Source organism: Tetrao urogallus (genome assembly GCF_951394365.1).
Source record: "Tetrao urogallus genome assembly, chromosome: 19".
NCBI lineage: Eukaryota > Metazoa > Chordata > Aves > Galliformes > Phasianidae > Tetrao > Tetrao urogallus.
The window spans coordinates 2667594-2690122 of NC_136832.1; the positions used below are offsets into that span (position 1 = coordinate 2667594).

General features: G+C 59.3%; 2 protein-coding genes across 2 annotated transcripts; one reads left to right on the forward strand and one right to left on the reverse strand.

Moving 5' to 3' along the window:
- Window positions 1-2588: 2588 nt before the first annotated feature.
- On the forward strand, window positions 2589-3436 carry SLC31A2 (solute carrier family 31 member 2; the record flags this gene model as incomplete). The annotated part of the gene is made up of 3 exons (XM_079544875.1): window positions 2589-2655; window positions 2820-3027; window positions 3238-3436. 3 exons carry the CDS (start codon window positions 2589-2591, stop codon window positions 3434-3436), a joined length of 474 nt encoding a protein of 157 aa, XP_079401001.1.
- A 1228-nt stretch (window positions 3437-4664) lies between these two features.
- NIBAN2 (niban apoptosis regulator 2) lies at window positions 4665-22526 on the reverse strand (the record flags this gene model as incomplete). Its single annotated transcript, XM_079544613.1, has 14 exons — window positions 4665-5704; window positions 5980-6091; window positions 6184-6291; window positions 6681-6797; window positions 6924-7079; window positions 7261-7448; window positions 7698-7860; window positions 8490-8594; window positions 8671-8786; window positions 10772-10939; window positions 11196-11301; window positions 11593-11721; window positions 13879-14009; window positions 22472-22526. The coding sequence occupies 14 exons, from the start codon at window positions 22524-22526 to the stop codon at window positions 4665-4667; spliced, it is 2694 nt and encodes an 897-aa protein (XP_079400739.1).
- Window positions 22527-22529: the final 3 nt, after the last annotated feature.

The window sequence follows — 22529 nt, forward strand, 5'->3', positions numbered from 1 at the left end:
GGACTACACTTCCTCCTGAAGTAGAAGAACATTGTTTACAAAGTCATTTCTCTATAAATTATATATATATATATATGTAATATACATATGAGAAGGTGTTGATTTAATGAGTGGAGGGGAAGGGGGTCTTGTGATCATAGAAGAGGAGAAACAAAGAGCAGAAACGCTGCTGGATGGGGAAAGGGGATTATCCACTGTTTGCTGTTTTCCTTACTTCAAGCAGCAAGCGGAGCCTTAATAACTGCAGAGCTACATCTGGCCACAGGATAAACACACCAAGAACTAAAAAAGCAATACTTCACACACACCCCTATTTCCTTCCCCAGCACTGGGAGGTGTGCTCACAACTGGGGAAAGTGAGGCAGGGGCAGCCTCAGCGCCTGCCTTTGTGGGGGTTCCTCCTCGTGGTCGGTCGGGCTTGGGTGCAAACGGGGACGTGTTCACGGCACGGCATGGCACGGCACGGCATGGCACGGCACGGCATGGCATGGCATGGCATGGCACGGCACGGCACGGCACGGCACGGCATGGCACGGCATGGCACGGCACGGCACGGCATGGCACGGCACGGCACGGCACGGCACGGCACGGCATGGCACGGCACGGGGCGGTCCCGCAGCCGCACTACAACTCCCGACGTACCCCGCACCACGCGTCACTCGGCAGCGCCGCGCTGAGCCGAGCCGAGCCGAGCCGGGACGGGACGGGACGGGACGGGACGAGACGGGCTGCGCTCCGCATCGGCGCCATGGAGGTGAGGCTGCTGCCGGGGCAATGCACCGTGCCGAGCTGTGCCGTGCTGTGCCGTGCTGTGCCGTGCTGTGCCGTGCTATGCCGTGTTGTGCCGTGCTATGCCGTGCTATGCCGTGCCGTCCCACCCCTCGCAGCATCCGCACTCCCTCAGCTCTCCGCTCCCCCCCCCTCCGTCCAGCTCTGTCCGCCCACCCCGTCGGGCGGTGCAGCGCATCCCTTCCTTTGGGGCCGGACCCCTCAGCACGGTCGCATCCCGCTCCTTCCCGACCTCCCCAAGCCCTTTCCACCCTCATCTCCTCCCGGACGTTTCTCCCTGCAGCGCTGCACGTCTTCCCGTACGGCTTTGCCCCGCTTCCCCTTTCAGCCCCGTGCTTTGTGTTTATGACTACAACGGGGTTGCCAAACCCGCTCGCCCCAAACTCGCCGTCCCCACCCCGTGCCCACGCAGCGCTCACAGCAGAAACTCACAGCCGGGGCTGCCATTGCTGCATGGGTGTGCCATCACCCTGTGCTCAGATGTGTTTGTGGCTGCCAGCCCGAGGAGCATCTTATCAGCTCCATAAACACACTTGGGTACTCAGCGGCACAGAGCAGCAGCTCGCAGGCAGCAGCATGGAGACCTTCTGCACATCGCTTCTGTTCCTGTGCTCCCAACATAGCGTTGCCTCCTCTCTGCCCAGCCTGGCAGTTGAGGTGTGCAAAGGAGAAGTAGTTTCATTTGACGGATAATTATCATAAATCTGTTGCCAAAGGAAGCTTAAAAGCATAAGGCAATTACACGTCCTAATGTGCTTTGGTAATGAGCGGCCGGAGTGTGTAATTAGAGCCTGGCTGCAGCACAGGTGCCTCTGCTTATGGGATGGGATTCCTGGCCAAAGCTGGTCCCAAAATGTGACTGCGGATGGGCCAGGTTGTGGCTGAGCAGAGGGGGACATCTGGGGATGGCTGGGGACAGCTGGGTGCTGTGAGCTGCTGCATGGAGGAGGAAAACCTGGAGCGTCTGGCGTGGCGAAGAAAGAAGAATCGGCAGCGGTGACCTCAGCTCGGAGGTGGTTTCACTGGGGAAGAGCCATGGGCTAGAAGCTCCTTCTCCTATTTCGACATGATAAAGCTCTCTGGATCCTCTGCTCCACTGCGAAATGGCCCCAAATGGGATTTAGTCACAGGTTGAAAGCAAACCCTGCAGGGATGTTCTGAGCTGGAGGTGCTGACATTGGGTGGCTGTGCTACCCCCTTCCACCCATCTCCAGAACACAGACCCCACCACGGGGTGCAGAGGCTGCAGATTTGGGGCAGTGCTCGTAGAAAGGAGCAGCTGGTTTCCATCTGGACGGAGAACATCTGGCATCTGTGGGTGCATCTGGAGCAGCCTGCCAAGGCAAGGCAAGGCAAGAGAAGCCCGTGGGAGGTAGAGGAGCGCAGCGGGATCCCAGGTACTGCTGTCACGCCACTTTTGCTGCAGGCTCCAGACAGCACCCAGCAGCTGGTGCCTGCCTGCCATCAACTCCCATCTCTGGAGTCCTGGCTGTGCATGCAGGGCAGTGGGACATGGCTGGGTGTCTGCGACAGGAATAGGTCAAGGCTTCCCCTAGCAGCACTGCATGCCAAGCCTGCATTGCATGCCTGTGATTTGCAGCTGCAGTTCCCCTTCCTGTTTTTGGAACTGAACTGAACTTGTAGCATTTGGCCAAACCCCAAATGTGGGATTTCCCACTGGTGTCACCCAGCCACGTGGGGCGGCTGTCACACTGCTCCCTGGGTGCTCTGCCAGCACGGCTTTGCCTTCAAATGCACGGGAGGGGATGGTCCTGAATGCTTTCTTGTCTCCTTTGCAGATGACCTTCTTCTTCTCAGATAGGCTGGTGCTGCTCTTTGACTTCTGGAGCGTGCACAGCCCCACAGGTAGGCTGTGCCCCCAAATGAACAAACACCTCCATCCCTGCAAATAGTTGGAGACCATTTCCATTCTCCCTGCTGAAAACGATTTGCTCAGCTGAGTGCAAGCTGTTCTTTTTTGGGAAAAGAGCACTGCTGCTGGTGATGTTGTTGGGGTTATCTTTGTGCAGGTCTGGTGCTGTCCGTGCTGGTGATCCTGCTGCTCTCCGTGCTGTATGAAGTGGTGAAGATGGGCAAAGCCAGAGTGCTGCAGAGGGCACTGCTGGCTGTGCCCCCCAGCCTCAACCAGGACACACTGCTGGGCCCCAACGAGGGGGATGGTGGTGGTGGGGACAGTGAGGACAGCTGTGTCCAGGAGCATGAGGCCGTGCAGGGCAGGTATGGGGCTGGGGATGCTGGGGGGGCGGGGAGATGGGAATGGAAAGAAGGACCACCTTCACCCTCTCTGTGATCCCTTCCCCATTCATTCAGGGCCAGGTTTGTGTTTGCCCTGCTATTGCAGCTGCAAAGCAGTGCCCAAATCCTGATCACCCACAGCAATGACACCTGTGCTGTTCCCATGCTGATGGCCTCTCTCTCTCCCCACAGGTGGTTCCGGTACCATGTGGGTCAGACATTGCTCCACGTGGTTCAGGTGGTGGTGGGCTACACGCTGATGCTGGCTGTCATGTCCTACAATGCATGGATCTTCCTTGGGGTGGTTGCAGGCTCTGCCATCGGCTACTTTGTGGTGTACCCACTGCTCTGGGTGAGCAACGGGGCTGTCACCTCTCATCCCATCCAGTAGCACTGTCACTTCTGCTGGCTCTATCCTTGTCCCTGTGCCGTGCAGGACACAGAGCCCCATGGATGCAGTGCTGGGATGCGCAGTGCTGGCAGGACGGGGCTGGCTGTGGGACTGTCCCCTGCTCTGCCACTGCTGCGGCCATCCTTGTGCTCTCAGGGAGCTTTATAGCTGTGGGATGGGGGTGATGGCTGCTGGGGGGCACTGGGATGCCCCAGGTGTGTGCTGGGCAGGACTCAGCCCTGCTCGTGCCCCCTCACTCTGTGCCTTGTGGGTGCAGGGCTCTGCCTCGTGCACCTCTTTTTTAGCACTTTAGGGTTAGAGTCAGGGCGTGCTGCTGCTGGGATGCCCATGGCAATGAAACCATCGCATCGCTCAGCTCTTGGCTGCTGCGTGCTGCAGAGCAACGGGAGCCCTGGCTCGCAGCAGGGTTTAGGAGTAAGGATGCTCTCCTCTGGTTTTAAATAAAGCTTTTTTTCTCTTTTATTAATTATTATAAGCATATATATATTTTAAAACATTTGTATAACATTCTTAATAAAATATCTTGGAAGAGACAGGTCTGAAGTTCCCAAAGCAAGGCACTTCGGGGGGGCCTCCCCCAGTGGTTTGGGCTGGGCACCCCCTGCAGCAGCAGAAACAGCGGCACCAAACCTACAGCGGGGTCGAGGTGAGCTGTGGAGGGGCTGCAGGTGTGCACACATACGTACGTGCAGACACCTCAGCCCCAACCATCTCTCCAGTGCTTTTAGTGCGTCCCTACCCAGAGCCTGTGTCAGACCCTCAGACCTATGCTGAAGCCCCAGGGCTGTGCCCCATCACTGCTGGTGTGATGGCAGGGGGTGCTGCCAGCAAGGTGGGGTGCACCCCCCAGGACCAAACGCCACGCAGTGCTGCGCACCCCCAACCCTCATCACAGACATGTTTTCCACCTCCTCTCAACGGTAGCAGAGGATGCCCAGGAGCACCCCAGGGCTGTGGGTATGGGGATGGCAATGGGAGCATTCTGCAGCCCCAGGTGGGTAAAGCATCTCTCCAGTAGAAAAGAAGGAAATAAGGCAGAAGAAGGACAGAGCAGAGTGCAGTGGGTACCCTGTGCCGAGCCAGGGCACCCCCAGCCTCACCTAGCAGGACCACGCGGGGCTCCTCCCAGTTAGGTGTTCCCCATCCCCTCCCTGGTCCCAGTCCCCATCTCTGGTGTTACCAGGGCCAGTCTGCAGCAGGAATGGGGCTAGAACTCAGTCTGCATCCCCTCAATGTTCTCCGTCGTGCCCGCAGGCTCTGGGGGGCTGCATGCCACCGGGAGGGCCACCTCCTCACCCGTCTCCTTGTCACTGCGCTGGCAGGCGGTCCCAGCAGGCGGCAGTGGGACCTCGGCTCTGGGTGCAGGGGATGCTGGTGTGGCATGATGCACCTCATCTCCTGGTGGGGTTTCAGCTCTGGGTGCAGGTGATGCTGGCACACCATGGTGCACCTTATCGCTGGGTGGGACATCAGCTCCGGGTGCAGGCGATGCAGATGTGGCACGAGGCACCTTATCTCCAGATGGGATCTCAGCTCCAGATGTGACCTCAGCTCCAGACAGAGCTGATGCAGGCGCATCATGGTGCAGCCCATCCTGTGACAGGACCTCAGCTCCAGTTGTGGGTGATGCAGGCATGGCATGCTGCACCTCATCCCTTGCCGTGCTCTCAGCTTCAGGTGCAAGTGGTGCTGCTGGAGTACGGGGCACCCCATCCTCTGACGAGACCTTGGCTCCAGATGTGGGTGCTGCCGGTGCGGCACGCCGCACTCCATCCCCATCACCGGCCGGACCCTTCGTGGGGACATCACCTGGTGCAGCCCCCTCTGCCACCACCACCTCCTTGGTGGCACCGCTGTCCCGCGTGCTGTGGGTACCGTTCGTCAGCCGCTCCTCTGCGAGCACCTCAGTGCTTTCCTTGGCCAGAGCCTCCCGGATCTCCGCCACCCCATCTGGGGACCCCGGCGGCACCCTGGGCTCTGGCGGCTCCGGCGAGCTGGGGGACGTCAGCATCTCGGCACCCATCTCATAGGGCAGGGCCCCCTCGTCGTCCTGGATCACCGACACCACCTGCTTGGCCCTGCGGCGCTTGTCAGCAGCCGGCTCAGCCTCGGGCTGCCCGCCGTGCTCCTCGCCCCAGTCGATGGGGGTGCCCTCGCCCAGCAGGTGCAGGTTGGGATCGCTGTTGTGCATCACCATGCTGTCACGGTACAGGTTGTGCTTCCGCTGCACGGCTGCCTCCTTCACGGCTGGTGGCACAGAGAGAGATATCACATAGGGTGGCACCGGCACCCTGCGCCTGACGTGGGGTCACCCTTCCTCATATGGCACCCTGCACGGGGTCATCCATGGACCTCAGCTCCTTGCATGGGCTCACCCCTTCCTTCTACAAGCCCCAGCATTCTGTTGATCTTCCTACTGTGGATTCCAGCACCTAGTTGGACCCCCTAGATGCTTCCCATGCTGCTAAGCCCTTGCATACGAGGGGCTTCCCCACCCAGCTGGAAATTCCGGAGCCCCTTACCTTGCATGATGTCTTTCATCACAGATTGCAGCACGACCTCTTCATATGTGTTCTCCACCAGGATGAAGCTGGCAAAGTCCTCAAAGATGAGCTCCTGGAACTTGGCTAGCTCCTGCCAGAGGGGAGGGATTCAGAGTGGGATGCAGGAGCTCCCCATCCCCAGGGATGCTGAACCTCCACAGAGAGACCCTCCCATGAGCTTACCCCCTTGCAGGTGGGTGCCAGCTTCTTCAGCAGGAAGGGGATGGTGATCTGCAGCAGGGCCTCCCTGAAGAACTTCTTCCGCACCGTGCTGCTGTCGTAATCATATTTCTGTGGGGCAGGTGAGAGTGGCCATGGGTTGGCTCCCACGAGGGCTGCATGGTGGCACAGGCACAGCCCGTACATTTGGGTTCCCAATCCATTTGCATGGGGCTGAATGGGTTCCCTTGTCCCTCGCATCCTCAGTAACCACTTTCTGCAGAAGGGTTTGGGCCATTCCAAACCCTGAGTGGCTTTCCCGTGGACCACGCATGCCTTCACATGGGGCTGGGTGCTCCACCTCCTCCCCCACTCACTTGCCCCAGATCTCAGCAAAAGGCATGAAAGTCTCAACAGCAAGAAGCACTTGCCAAAAAACTTTTGGCATACACTATGATGTGTATCTTGCTGTCCTCCTCACCCCAGAAGCCCCATGGCATAGGAACAGCCCCAGCCCTTACCTTGAGCACCCTCTCGAGGATGCGCTGGATGGACTTGCAGAGCTCATCCTTGCCCTGAAGCTTCCCCAGCTCCTGATGGAGCAGCGTCTCAAAGGTGTACAAGGCATCATCCATTTGCTTTGACAAAAGCCAAGAGGTCAGTGGCAGTGGGGGACCAAAGGGGCTGGGCTGGACCTGTCCCCACACTCCAGCAACTCTGCCTTGGAGAGATAGGGGGATGAAGGTAGGGAATGCCTATCCTACCTGTCGCATGTGGATCTGGGCCCTCTGCTTGAAGACAGACGTGCTGGAGACGTCGAAGCGCTGCTGGAGGCCCTCCAGCTTCAGCTGCTCCATCTTCTCGTAGCACGACTGCATCTTCACCGGGTGGAAGGCCAGGTGGGACAGCTTCTCCATGTACTGGGGACAGAGCTGAGCTCAGCAGGGCTGGGACGTGCCATCCCACAGCCCACACCTCTACAAGGGCTCCGTCCTCAGGTGTCTTCCCAGCTTGTAGTTCCCCAGTTCTGCCCCTACCAGATATGGCGATGGGATTGGCCACATCACCTCCAGCCTCCACCCTGCCCGGCTCAGAGCTCACCTCCACCAGCTTCTCCAGGCCGCCCTCATTGACGATGTTCATGTTCATGTCCGTCACCTCCTTGAAGAAGACTTCCCGCACCTCGGCGAAGCCCTGGCTCGTCGGGGTCATCAGGGCCTCCAGGATGGAGGAGATGTAGGGCTGGACGTGGTTACGGACACAGATCTCCGCTTTGGGGAGGACGAAGGCTGGGCGGAGAGCAGCGGGGAGCATGGCAAGGCTGCTCTGCCCTTCCAGCTCCGCCTAACCCCAGCCTGGGAGAGAGGATGCTCCGTTCCTCAAATCCCTCCAGAAGTTTCTCAGACCCATTGGGCAACAGAAGGGGTTCTTGAAGGTGGCCCTCAGCCTGCATTAAACCCATTCCTGTCCCATTGCCTTGCTTTGGGCTCACTGCCCAACTTGCCCCCCATCTGTGCCCTCTCCCCACGGGGCTCTACCTCGGATCTTGCTGGCCAGGTGCTCCTTGGAGGTGATGATTTGGTCCATGTCAGTCCGGATGCTGCTCTCCATCTGGGGCCGCTCCAGCTCACACTTGGCCACCATGGCATCATATTGTGCCTTAGTCTGCTCGTAGACCATCCTATAGACAGCATCCGAGATCTGGGGAGGGAGAAGAGGGTGACAGGAGGTCCCTGATGGTCACAAGCCTGTAGGATGTCCACAAACTTAGGAAATGGGCAGGACCCATGAGCTCCATTAGACTGCTGGAGCCCACACTGCAGCCTGATGCTGTGACTTTGGGACCAGCAGGAGGCAGAGCAGTCTCTCCCCTCCCTCCCTCCTCCCAGTATTGCAGTATAACTCTGGGCTGTGCTGTGGAGACCACAGCCACTGGAAAAAAAAAAAAAGGAAAAAAAAAAGCAAGATTTGAGCATTTTTAGGCTGCACATTATGAGCTTGGTGGCAACTATGAAGGCTGCAACAGGCGGTTCTGAAGAGTGCTCTGTCTTTCTGGCAAGGGCTGGGGCTGGATTTAGCCTGCGCTACCCTAAAAATGGCTCACTAAATATAGCTGGATGGGCTGTGCTCGTGGGCCGGGCTTCCTCCACTTGGCTTCCCCCATTCTCAGAAGCAGAGCGCTGGGCAGGGCTGGCTGCAGCGGGGACAACAAAGTCCTGGGCAGAGTGAAGCCACGGGGCAACCCAGCCTATGAGATGGGACATGCCCCAAAATGGGAGCAGCCCAAGCAGGGGGGTCAGCACTGATGTCCCCACTTCCACCACCCGCACCTGGATCCAGGTCCGCTGGCGCTCCTGGGTTTTGCCCTTCAGCCGCGGGCCGATGGCGTTCCGCAGCTCCGGCAGCAGCTCCTCCATCACCAGGTTGCTCAGGATCTACAAAAGGAGGAGGCGATGGGGGGCCGTGCCCGACCCTACCCCGGCCCCACACAGCCCCTGGGCCAGCCCTCACCTGGGTCTGGTTGCCGCACAGCATGTCCCAGGTGCCGTACTGCTCCTTGGACTGGCGGTACATGCGGACGGCGTCAGTGAAGGCTGGGGCCTCGACTTTGGAGTCCTCCGAGATCCCTGATGGGGAATGGATGAGTGAGCATTGGGACGGGAGGGTGGGTAGTGGTACAACCCCAGGCTGCATGTCACAGGGGCTCCCCGTGTCTGCAGGGCCACCGCACAGTGCCTGGGGGTAAAGGGGACCCTGTCCCTGATGCTGTCCCAAACACAGGAAGGGTTGGGGAGCTCCCATAGGCAGACCCCCCTAAATGGGACACAGGGCAGGAGAGCGTCCAGGAGGAAAAGGGGAGGGCAGAAGAGCAGTCAAGAGAAAACAGCCCAGAAGAACCCAGGGCCTCACTGAGCACTGAATGGTGAGCCCAGCAGTTTGGTGAGCCTCGGTGGCACAAGAGGACTGGGGGCTCAGTGTGCCCCAGTGCTGCATGGCAACCTGTGTGTGTTCAGCAAGCCCTGAAGCACAGCAGGAGCAGGGCACAGCAAGACGGGGACTCAGTATGAACCAGTGATGCATGGGGAACTGCTGACTCAGCAATCCCAGGTGCCACAGTCAGAGGAGTCACTGGTGTGCCCCAATAGTCTCTGAGGGCTCAGCAAGTCCCAGTGGGGCACAATGGCCCTGCACAGCCCCAGTGGCACAGCTGGAGCAGGGGCTGAGCAGGACTGGGCAAGCTCTGCAAGCCCCACTGGTGCATGGAGTGAGTCCTAAGGGCTCTGCAAGCCCCCAAGGTGCAGGGGGCTCTGGGCTGCCTGGGAGGGGCTGGAGGAAGAGGGGCCCTGAGGACACAGCACAGCCTGGGAGGAAGAGGAAAGTGGGGATGAGTCACGAGGAGGCACAGCGTGCTCCAGCCGGTTCTGCTACCCCTGGGATGTCAGCACTGTGATTCACCACAGCACGGGACCACAGCACAAGGGGGGCATGGATGTCACCCTCAGCCCCTCCCCTGGGGTCTGGCTGCTGCTGCACAGCTCTCTTGGCAATGCTCCCCTGGTGACGGTGCCATATAGTGAGGTGTCAGGCACCGGAGAATGATGTTGTCCCCAGTGCAGCATGGGCAGAGGTCCCACAGGTGCATAGGGCAGGGGGTGACCCAGCTGGACACGCTGTGTGAAGGGTCCCACAGCTCATCCCCAGTCCTTAGGGAACAGCTGGTGTTTCAAAACCAGGGACTTGTAAAAGGAGGTGAAAATTCCCACACTATTTACAGCTGGAGGCAGACAAGGGGCCTCCAATTTGGAAAGAAAAAAAAAAAAAAGTTGCTCAACAGCAACAAAAGATCTTTCATTGGATTTGAAACAGTATCTGAAACACAGCAAGAACAGCAGCGGGCAGAAATCTGGAGCTGGGAAGGGAAGGAACGTCTCATAAAGAAAAACAGCCTGCACAAATGGAGAAATCCACCCGAGCAGATCTGTTCCTGGGGCTGTGCCCATCTCTGCGCCACTGCAGAGGAGGAGAGGACCCAGCGCACAGCACAGATTATTGCCCAACTCCATTGCTCTGCCCCCTAAAAATGGGGCTGCGGGCAGCACCCAGGAGGGAAAGGCACACAGCAGAGCAAGCAGCACTGCTCTTTGCTTTGCAGCAGGCTGCAGGGCCAGCACCTCCTCCCTGGGATGCTGTCTCACCCCAGGAGTGCCTGGGTATGCTTAGCAGGAAAATCATGTTCTCCTGACACGGTATCGGGGCTGTGGGAGGCTGGTCCTGTCCGCACACAGCCCAAGCCCCAAAGAGGGTGGGAGGAGGAGGGAGAGAGAGCAGGATGGCGGCTGCCTGCAGTTTGGATGACTTTAATTACTGAATATTTTCTGCCTTGGGGTGGTAAATAGTCATTAGGGCTCCCCACGCTGGCGTCCAGCTGGCTGCAGGCAGGCACTGCCATCACGCTACTCAGGGGCACGGGATGGAGACCCCCGTGCCCACCCTCACTGCTGGCCTATTCCCACTTCTTCGTCCCCATATCTTCCCCTGTAGGTCAACAGAGAGCTCTGTGGGGCTCCCAGAACTCCACAATGCTCTCCCCACCGAGGTGCCCCCCGCTCACCGTTGTTGCAGTGCCGCACGCAGTCCTGGAACACCGCTCCCCACTTCTCCTGCTCTTTGCCAGTCATCAGGCAGAAGTAATAGTGCCGGGCGTAGGGGTGCCAGAGGATGAGGGGGAAATCCGTGGGGCACTTCAGGATGGGGGTGTTCCCCGATTTGGGGGTGATGCCTGCGGGAGGAAGGATGTGCTGAAGGGCAGAGGAACAGGGACAAGGGATGCAGGGGCGGGGGGGTCCGTGTGCTGGTCCCCATCTGCATCCCAGGGCTTACAAGGAGCAGAGCATCCCGATGGAGGCTCCACCTGGGGGAATACGGGGTTGTAACCCCACACCACAAAACCACCCCTTCCCACCGGCTTGGGATGCTGGGCAGCATGGGGATGAGGGGGGACCCCCAGAATCCAACCCCCCCCCCCCCCGACTCACCAGGCAGGCTGGTGTTCACCAGCTCCAGGTACTGCTCCACTGAGGTGAGCACCTTGTAACCAGCACTGTTGATCAGCACACGGGGCGGCAGCTCTCTCTCATAAGCCTGAGTAGAAAGAGCTGGTCAGGGCAGGGTGGTGATGTGGGACATAGGTATGGCATGGGAAGAGTCCACAGCAGGTGGGTGAAAGGGTCTTTTCCTCCTCTAACAGGATGGATGGGAAAAGGAAGCTCAAAGGGCAGCTTGGAAATACCAAGGGCCACCAGGAAACATCACAGATGGTCACAGGGCGTCCATCCTCGCAGGGAAGTCAGCCCCAAGGAGGATGGGGGGAAGAGGGAGGACATGGGCAGGATCATCCACAGGTGACAGCCCCATGCAAGGAGCCATCCTCACCAGTTTGTTCTCATACAGCACCAGCCCATAGTTGTGTGGGACCACGCAGAAGCGGTTCCTCCACTTCTTGTTCTCTTCGATGTACTGGAAGAGGTTGCCCGAGTAGATGACGTGGTCCTCCAGCGGGACCTGCAGGGAGGAGGTGTGCTGTGACATGGGAAGGGGCAACGGGGAGCACCCACCCACTGTCCCTCAAATGCAGGTGCCTAAATAGTGCCTCTGGGTGATGTTCTGCGGGGGTCCCACCTGCACAGCCCTAACAGAGCTGCAGGGGATGCTCACTCAGCAGTCACCATAGAGGTGGCCATCCTCTGTAGCCCAACTCTGGATGGTGCTGGAATGCCCCAGGCTGCCTGGATGGAGTAGGATGAGGCCATCCCACGTCTCGGGGGCCGAGCAGCCTCTGCAGCCCCCACATGCTGTGCTGACACCAGCCAAGAATGCGACCCAGGAATTTTTATGACCCCAGGAATATAAACAAGAGCTGAGAGCACTCCTGACAGTGAGAGCAGCCGGTGACTGGCTCTCCATCCTCCGCCCACCATGGTGGCCACTGCAGGCACCGCACTTTGCACCCAGCACGACCCTGATGATGGACATTTCTCCCCTCGTTGCCTTCCCCAAACACTGAACTCCTTCACCAAGCAGCACCCGCTTTGGTTTTGAGGAGGACTGGGAGCATGCTGGCTCAGCAAGCAGACTGACAGCCCTGCAGCACAGCCCCACCATCCATCCAAAGCATTTCCCAAAGGAATAAAGGGACACCTAGATGGGGAGAAGCAGCAGGGTATTGAGCTGGGGGTGACAGCCCTAAGAGAGAGAGATGGGGACAGCAAAAGTCCAGCAGAGCCAAGGTGAGACCACTTCCCATCAGCATCGCTCAGGGGCAGCCCAAACAACAGGGCTCAGCCCATTGCAAGGACCTGACTTGCACTCCAGAGCCCCGAGCCTGCCTCACCCAGCAAACATCTGGGACATGCAGGAATGTGGCAAATTGCAAGGAGGGGCAGGGAGGCGGCTGGTAAGCGTGGAGGAGGATGCTCAGGGATGGACTCCTGGGGTGGATGAGAGCTTTGCAGCAGCCCTGCTCTGCCCCAGGGGCTGTCCCTGCATTGCTCCCACGTGCAGGTGTGCCTGCACCAGGTGCTGTTCCCATAGCTTGTCACCAAACCAGATGCCAACATGCACGCCTCTCTGCAGAGGCAGAGGGGACTTGTTGCAGGAAGAACATCCTACCTGGTCCTGCTTGGTCCTATTTGGTTCTGTTTAGTTGTACTTTGGTCCTGTTTGGTCCTATTAGGTCCTTCTTGGTCCTACTTGGTCCTGTTCGGTCCTACTTGGTCAGACTTGGTCCTGTTTAGTCCTATTTGGTCCTGTTTGGTCCTATTTGGTCCTACTTTGTGGCCCAGTGCTGCACCGTGCCCCTGACCTCATACTGTTGCCACTTCTCAGACATTCCTGGGCTTGCTTCAGGAGGCACCACCCGGTGAAGGCATCAGCCAAGCAATGATGACCCGATTATTTCCTCCCTGCGGACACTGGGCTCCCTGTTCCTGCTCAGGAACTCGTCCCTCCACACCTTTATTTTGTTTGACACACCCGGGCAGGCAGGGACATTGCAACACAGGACACACCGGGAGAGTCACTGCTCCAGTCCTCATGTGAGCTGCCCCTCTGCCACTGAATTGGACCCAGTGATCCCTGTGAGTCCCTTCCTCCTGCTCGAGGTATTCTGCGGTTCTGTGACTTTGCAAACGCCCATGGCTGTGTGCCCATCCTGCACACCCTGCCCTCCTGCACCCAGTGCTCCGTCCCAAGGCTGCAATGATGCCCAGCTTCCTAAGAGGGGCTTTGGGAATGTTTTCTGGCGACTTTATGTCACTTAAAGTAGGGTGATGGAAGCATTTCAGGCTGAGAGCTGCTCAGGAACGATTTCATCTCCTTTCCAGTGCTAGAGCATGGCTTGTACCCAGCAGCACAGCAAAGGCAGTCCAGAACAACCCAGCCATGGCCTACAGCTGCAGCCTCACCCACAGATTTATAGGGCATGAGCAGTTCCCAAGAGCTCCATACCAGGAAGGAGTGCCTGCAGCCAGACCCACATCCACGCCATGCTGCTGGGTGTGCTCACTGCACTGAGCAGAGCAGAAAGCCTGCAGGGGACCCCCATGGGCTGCAGACCCCCTCCATCACCTTCTCCTTGGGACTCCTCTCCCAGCCCCATGGTGCCTCCATTCCTACGGGGCAGCCCAGTGCAGAGGGAGGAAAATGAATCTGAGCTCTTACCTTGCGGTGCAGCAGCTGTGCCTGCGGCCCCCCATTGCCTTCAATCTCATAGCGGACGCTGTTGAAGAGTGCTACCCCATACTGTTCCCTGTAGCAGCGGGAGAACTCCCCCAGCACCTTCCCAGTCTTCTCTGCAAAGGGAGAGCAGAGTTAGGATGCACCCCACGCTCCCTGCAGTCCCAACCTACAGCACTGGGTGCATTCTGGAGACGTGTCCCCAGTTCCATATCGCTGTGGGGCCTCCACCACCTCTGTCCCCAGTGGGGAGCAGCCCCACAGGCTGAGCTCTGGCATCCCACAGCACAGATTTGGCCACATTTGCATTTTCACACCTGGCCAACACTTCCACGCTGCCCTCGTGCCCAGAGGAGCAGGGTTCAGCATGGGACCATCTCCGAGCCCGCTGCCCTCTGCCCTCCCCATCTAGCCCAGGCTTAGCAAAGTCTTATTATTATTATTATTATTTTTTTTTGGCCTTTCACGTTAGTGCTGTGGATTCCTCTCCCAGGCAGGAAATTCCTGACATTAAGGCCATTCCGGCACCACGGCGCTTCCTGTGCATTGTGCAGCCCTGCACCCGTCCCCACTGCAGACCCACAGGAAGGGCTGCGCCTTCACCGCCTCTCCAAGAGGCTGCAGATGGGGGCAGCCCCCCCAGCCCCATGCTCAGGACCCACAAAGCCCCATAAGGAATGTCACGTGGAAGGGCTGGAGACGCTCAGGGCCAAGCGTGCAGCAAGAGGAAAGACAACCCGAACGGCGCCCCCCACCCCACAAAGTGTAGACACCCACCGTGATGCTTAGAAAGCTCCTGCACCCCCTAAAACCTGCCTGCCACCACACCCCCCCAGTCTGCCTGACTTCAGCACGATGGAATCTGGAGGTGCCGGAGGGACTCCCACGGCCTGAGTCACCAGGTGCTGGCACAGCACCCAAAAGCCAGCCCTGTGCCACCCGCACCGCTTGGCACCAGCGTGGCACGGTGCTGCACGAGCACCCTGCACCATGAGCACCCCATGGGTGCCCGGCCCTATGCAGCACCCTGCCCTACGTGCACCCTGCCAGAGCCCATCTGAGCCTCCTCCGCAACAAAGCCCGTTGCAAAGCATCAAACATTTTGGGGAGGGATTATTGCCAGCATAAGGATGGCTTTCCCAGAGTTCCCCTGAACGCACGGGGCCTCCAGATTGAATTCTGCTCAACTTTGCCCTGGATGTGTCACGGGGGAAGAGCTGAGGCTGCCAGCAACGAGCTGCTCCGTCTCCCCGGCGCTACGGAAGGACGCACCAAGGATGCACCGTGCACCACCTCCGACAGCAAGGAGCCGGCTTGGGCAAGGAGAGAAAATCCTCACCCGACTTTTGGCCTTTCCTCCTGGCACCAGCCCGGTGTGCAGCCATACCGTGCCCATGTTCATGAGGCAGTTCTGCAGTGCATGGCTGCAGAACGGCATTATTTTGGCTGCAGCTCCGGGCGGCAACGTTGACAGCTGAGATTTAGAGGGACGTTTTGAGGTTTCATTTCCTTTCAGTTCATGGGAAAAAAAGCGTCCCTGCTCCCCCGGCTGTCCAGACGGCTTAGTCACTCATTCTTCTCCGATTAACAGCGGGGCCAATTAAGAGGTCTTAAGCAAATGGGAAAGCAAAAGTCAATTACTTGCAGATAGTGAAACAAAAGGCTCTCAGTGAAGCCGCCAACAGCGCTGCATCATCCCCAGATGGGGTGCACTGGGGGGGCCCAGAGGGTGCTGGAGTCTATGGCACGCAGCCCCTGCCCCAACGGGGGTCCTCTGGGCCTTCAGCAGAGGGTCCAGCACTGCTTTGCCCCTGGGTCTCCTCCTAAGGGCTGAGCTCAAGGTGATCTGTTGGCAGGCATGAAAGCACTCAGTGATGCACAGCTGTGAGACAGAAGGTGCCACGAGGCCAGGCACGATGCTGGGTGCCCCATGGCAGCGCATGCATGGAGCTCAGCTCTGCCCTTTCTGCTTTCTGCCAGGGCTCGTTTCGGTGAAACCAGCCCTGCCAACCACTTGGACTGGTCATGATGGGACTGGTGCCAGCCTGGGGCAGGGGCACAATGTTTGGGGCAGCCCCACAATGCTGGCACTCCCGGGAGTGTGTGCAGCTCCTGCCTCGCTCACTTGGGGTTCACAGTTCGGCCACAGTGCAGTGTGCACTGCATCACTGCATCCCAGAGCTCAACACATGGACCGACCCCGAGAGAGCTGCCTGCTGCCATCACCAGCACAACTCCACCATACCCTCCCTTCCAGCGCTTCACATTTGCCCTCTGAGTTTTGTTTCTTTCCGTGCAGCAGCACCTGCAGCACGCAGCACCCTGTGCAGCACTGTAGGCACTCTCCCTCCTCACCCCAAGCAAAAGGGATGGAAGGGGAAGGGCTGAGTGCTGTGCCAGCCCCGTGCTCGAGGCACCAGTGCGTGGCCAGAGCCCGTGTGCCTCATTCCCTTGGAAATCATGTGAAAATGAGAGTGACACCATAAATAGCCATGGCTGCAGAGTCAGCGGGGCCGGCAGTGGGGAGGTCAGATCTGACTGCAGCAACAGCAGGATGGCAGCAGGGACAGGGTGAGGACAGGGCCACCAGGCTGGTCCTTGCCCCACAGCCAGCTGAGCACAGCATCCCTCTGCCAGGTGTGGGGCATGCAGTGGGGTTGCTCCAGGTTTACTCAGCTCCCATTCCTGGGAGCAATGGGGAGGGAGCAGTGTGCTGTGCCTGTCCCCCAGCAGTCCCAAATGCACGCAGCCATTCCCCCCACACATATGGGCTGACACATCCGAGCAGGAACGCTGCCCCAACCTCTCCCTCAGCCCACATCCCGTTTCGTAAGCCCGTAGCCCTGCACCCCATGCCAGATGCATCCTCCAAGGATCACGTCCTCCCCCCCTCCCAGTCCCACTACTGAACCACATCGGGGGTTGCCCTGGAAATCCCAACCCCTCCCCTTCCACCCTCCCCTTCCCCCCGGCTTTGCTTTGCACAAGGAAGAAAGCGGAGCAGGGGGCACCCAAGCAAAGCCTCATTGAAGGGCAGGAATTTTCCTCCCGGCGCAGGGTAAAAAAAGAAATAATAATTAAAAAATAAAGGATAAAAAGGCTCATTGAGTCAGCCCCGAGCTGGCGGAGCCCGCAGTGTCTGAGTCAGCAGCAGGCTGAGGAAAGCCCCAGCACTGTGCCACCGCCTGCGTGTCCCTGCACTGTCCCCATGGTGGTCAATGACCAGTAAGTGGGGAGGGGGATGCATCCCCACCCATCCAGTGTGCTCCTCTGGGAGGAAAGAATGGGTGGAAGCTGCTTTCCTCTTGGGCTCCCTTGCTGGGCATCTGTTCCCTGGCAGCCCCCACTGTGTCCCCACTGCACCCCCACGCTTCCCTGCCTGCATGTCACTGCTCTGAGGCCTCCAAGGGACAGCAGGCACTCCTGCTCAGGTCCCCTAGCCCTGTGCCAGCAGTCCTCCATCACTGCCTGGTCCAAGCCCACCTGACATGCTTGCATGCCCCAAATCCCAGTGCTGTGTGGGCATCCTCATGCACGGCATGATAGGGATGGGGGGCATAAACAGAGATGGGGTGCCCAGCACAGCACAGATGGGGTGCACGGTGTGTTGGATCTTAACCCAGCAGCACCCTGTGAGCCCTGAACAACTGCTGCTGCTGCTGAGCTTGGCGGTGGGCTGAGGACAGCCTGTGGACATTGAGTCCCACTGCCATGGGGCACTGCACTGCTCTGATGGAGCTGGGCATGGGGCAGCATGGGCTGGTGGCTAAAATGAGCTCTGAAGAGATGGGCCAGGTGTGCCAGCAGCAGCACAAGGGCACCTCACTGCCCTGCTGCAATAATCCAGCACTGGGATTCAGGCTAATCCTCAACCTGCAAATCAGAGCTTTGGGAATTCCAATCTCAATCTCCATCCAGAAAACACAAACTAGTGCTCATACACCTGACACAGCTCCAGCCCAGCACCCCCTGCTCAGCTCCACGCCTGTGCCCACATCCCTGGGGCACCCAGCCAGCCTGAACCACCCCCCCCCCCCCGGTCGCCCCTCTCTGCCCCACAGCATTATCAGGATTTAGATTAAGTTTATCCGGAGCTGCAGGGGAACAAACAGAGGGCGGAGGCAGCTGGCAGGGCCTGCCCCAGCTCTTTGTTCCTTCTATCAATGGGCTGCACCCAGCAGCACTAGTCTGATAACCCTGGGAAGATGGCATCATCAGCCCTCAAACCGTCCAGGGAGTTTGGGGTTAAATCATACCTTCAAGGAAGGGGAAAAAAAAAACAACAGAAAGAAAGAAAGAAAAAGAAGAAAGAGAGGACAAAAATGAAAAAGAGACCAATCAACCCAGGTGGTGGAAGTGGGACAGAAGTGCTATTGTGTCCCCAGGAGTGACCTCAGCCCTATGACCTCAGCCTGGACTCACTGCTCTGAAGAGTGAGAGGGACGGGGCAGGGAAACCAAGCAGAAACCAGCAGGGCTCAGCAGGGAGCTGGTTTGGGCTCTGCCAACAGATGAGAGTCAGAGGTCACCCAACAGCCACCCCGACGGGTTACAGTGCATGGGGACACTGGACGGCATCTCTTCAGCCCTCTGTCCCCACGGTGTCCCCATGGGGAGGTGCCCCCTCCCAGTGCTGCTCCCAGCGGGTGGTTTCCCAGCAGTGCTCTCAGCCCAAAGCAAATAAACCTGTGCATTGCAGAGAGGGAGGAGCTCACGAAATCCACGGGGGAGAAAGCAAAACAGCAAGCAAAGCACGGCCCTGTGGCCTGGGAACTGCCGGGGTGGGTGGCTGCCTGCCTCCTGCTGCTGCACCAGGGACTGCGTGCGCTGGAGCCGCATGGAAGGAATGTGCATCTGAATATCAAACAGCATTCGGGGCCTCTGCAGGGCTGGGGAAGCATCACTGAGTCCAACCCCAGCTCTGCACAGCACAGCCAAACCCCAACCCTACAGCTGAGAGCCATTGTCCCATTGCTCCCCGAGCTCCAGCAGCTCCAGTCTGCGCCCACCGCCCTGGGCTGAGTCACAGCTGTGCCACCCTGCGGTCACCCACGCGGTGTCTGGTGGCACTTGGGAGCCGTGTGTCAGCTCCGTGGGGCCGACTGGGTCCTGGGGTCTGCAGGGCTCCTGTGCCTCTCGTGCAGACAGCAGGAAGAGGATGGTTCCAGGGGTTTCACGAGCAGGTGGCCCCTCTTGCCCACCCACCCTCCCTCCCAGCCCCAAGGAGAAGAGCTAGAGCTGGCACGCTCCCAGTGCCAGCGGGAAACCCAATCCAGCACCGGGGGAGGAGACCAAACAAAGACTTTTATGTACGTCAAAGGAAAAGGGAAAAAAAAAAGAGGCATTTGAACAAAACAGCCCTGAGCTTGTTCTTGGCTCTGCCCCTGCTGCTGGAGGGTTTCCTGTTCCCTGATGGGGACACCCCACGCTGGGGCTGGAGCACCCACATAGCTGAGCACCCATGGGAGATCCCAGCCATGGTGCACAGGGATGGGCACCACGCTCTGCCACCGTGCACTGAGTGCTGCCGCCCTCTCCCTTTACAAAGGGGGAAAAGGTGGAGCTTTGCTCCTTCCTCCTGCTCCGTCCTTGAGGAGCTCTGCAGGAAATACACCCTGGCTTTTCCTCCCATTGGCTTTTCCCATGGGGCAGCACAGGGACATCCAGGTGCGGGGCGAGCTGGGCAGTGAGGTTCCCCCCACACCGGGATCCTACAGCTGGGGACCGGGCAGGTCCTGGGATGCTATAGGGAATGGGACTGGGAGGGGATCCCTTTGCAGAGCCATGGCTGGGACCTCTGCAGCCATATGGGGACAGGAGGAAGGCAGAGGCTTGGAAAGTGCTTCGCTTGCCTGGGCAATGCAATAGGAACCAGGGGTGGCTGATTGCAGTGCTCAGAGGCTGATCTGAACACCCAAGGGGAGCTCTGAGCTGTGATCTGGGCTCAGCTCCTCCTGTTTCGGGGCAACAGGGCTCCCAGCACCGGCCTGCATGGGAGGGGACCCACTGGGCTCCCCTGTGCCCTGACACGTTGGCTCCAAGCACATCCCATGCTCCAACACGATGGCTGCAGGTAAGCCCCAGCGTGCCAGAACCAGCCGATCCCCACTGGTGCACAGCCCTGGCATGCAATGCAAGGGAGTTATTTATTGAGTGATGAAAGGAGACACACATTTTGGGATGAGAAACCTCCCGACCTCCCTGGATCTATGGGGAGCTCAGCACCCAACCTGCAGAGCTGACGCATCCTGGAGCTGTGATTGCTGCTGGCTGCTCAGCCCCAGCACCCTGGCATAGTGCTGGCTGGAGATGTTCCTTAGTCATTGGAAAGGACCAAGGGTGGTGCTCAAGCAACCCAACGCTGGGGAACCCAGCTGCTCCCTGCCAGCCCTCAGAGCTGCCGAGGCATCAAGGTCCTCTTGCAGCCCATCAGATCTCCACGCAGAAGACCCTGTGACATCCCTTCCTGTTGGCATGCTGCTCCCCTCACCCTCGTCTCCCCAGTGCCACAGTGCCTGTGCTGGGCACACTGGAACAAAGAGAGTGGATTGATGCCTGCTGCAGCCCGTGAGCAGGGTGGGTGCATGTCCCCAACCAGAGAGTGGAGGAAGAGGAGGAGGAAGGCAGCCAGAGGATGCTGACAAACAAGTGTGGGTGATTCAGGCTGGGATGATGGGGAGCAGTAGGAAGTTCTTCCCATCACCACAGCCCCCCATCGTTGTGGTCCCAGAGAAAAAGACTGAAGCTGCCAAAAACTCATCCCACTGTAACCACAGCCCTGCTGCCACTGCTGCTCCCTGCACAGCTGCACCCGAAGCAGAAAGACCCCCAGAGCCCTCCCGTGCTCCCAGCAGCAGGGATGGATCTGGTCCCAGCTCTCACAACCCTCCCCACTGCTTGCTGCACGCCTACCCTGCACATCCCCAGTGCAACAGGGCTGCAGGAGCACAGCAAAGCAGTGGGGTTCCCAGAGCCTCCGTTCCTGCAGCAGGGCTCACACCCCACTGCCCCCTCCCAGCTCTGGGTGCCGGCACAGCAAGCAGCAAACAAGCCGTGCCAGCAGGAAAGCCCTGCGTTTCCCCCGCCAATTGCTTTGCATGCCTGACAGCAAGTCGTGCCTTGCCTGCCTGCCTGCCTGCCTGCCTGCCTGCCTGCCTGCCTGCCCGCTGCCCCTCCCAGCCCGCAGCCCTTCCACCCAGGGCCCAGCCCAGCCCAAAGGTTCACCGTGCAGACAGCAGGCAGGCTGCAACCCTTCCAGGGAGGTCTCACTGCAGGTGTCTGCCCACCCCCAAACCTCAGAGCCACAGTGCACAGACCCACAGCAAGTCACCCGCAGCCCCCAGACCCCCAAGCACGGGCTGAATCTCACAGCGCAACACCCCAGCGCTGCTACTTGCCTGGCAGACACCCCATGTCTGGCCCTGCAGAGAGGTTCCCAGTGGGATCCCCTGGCTGTGCTCTTCGGAATTGAGAGAGGGACACGGTTTGGTGCCATGGGACATGCTTTGGGGTACGGCGCACCGGGAAGCCCTAATCCCACAGTCCCAAAGCCGTGCAATGCACACGCAGCTCATTGCAGGCTCAGCTTCAAAGCTCGCAAACCTGCTGGCGTCCTGCTGCTCCACATACCACGTAAGCATTCCTGCGAGCCGGCCGCAGGGCCTGGCAGGCGGGGTGGGCTCTGCTCCCCACTTCGGGGCCATCACACGGTGAAATGTAGGGACAGAAAGGGAGAGCTGCCCTGCTGCTGCCTGGCACTGCATGGGGGGACCCTGCAGTCACACTGCTGCGTGGGGTGCGGCACGTGGGGTGCTCTGTGGGGGGAGAGGTTTGGGAGCAAAGGGGCCGGAGGTTGAGCCGTGGTGATGGAAGTGAGCCCTTGCTGGATTACGGCAGGGGCAGTGCTGGGGGATGGGAGGGTGACCCTGTTTTGGGGGGTCACACACAGCCCTGCAGGCAGCCCCACACAAAACCACGCTTGTCGGGGCTCCGGCATCGTCCATCAGCCACTGCACAGCTGTAGGGTCTCTCAATGACCCCATTGTCACCCTCCTCCTCCCGGCCGCCCCAAAGACCCTGAGAAACCCCCTGACCACAACAGGGAGCAGAAAGTTCCTCTGGAGGCCTCCCCACAGCGCCGGTAGGAAGGAGAAAAGTTTCTTTCGGGATCCCAACCATCAGCAAAACCCCTTTTACAACCGCGCTGCCAGCATCTCGTCCTCCCCACCGAGCGGGGGCCAACACAAACACCGCGCACAACTGCGCCTTTCAGCCGGGAGGAGGGAGAGCCCCCAACCCGCACACCCACCCCAAAGGGCCGGGGAGGGGCAGAACGCAGGGGTAGCTCGGATGGGAGGAGGGGGGGGGGGGGGGTGGAGGGAGGCAGGGTAAAACAGTAGATAAATAAATCAGAGGAAGAATAAATGATACGAGATGAGCAGGAGTGAAAAGTTTGAAAGTCGGAGAAAAGTTCTGGGGAGGGGGTGAGGAGGGCCGAGGGGTGGCAACACGCGGGGTCGTCGTCCCCCCCCCTCTTCCCCTACCCCCTGCCTTTCCCTCCTCGAGTTTCGGGCTCTCACCTGCGATGTGCTGCCGGCGGCTCTCGTCCAGGTGAGAGGAGAGCACATCGCCCATGGC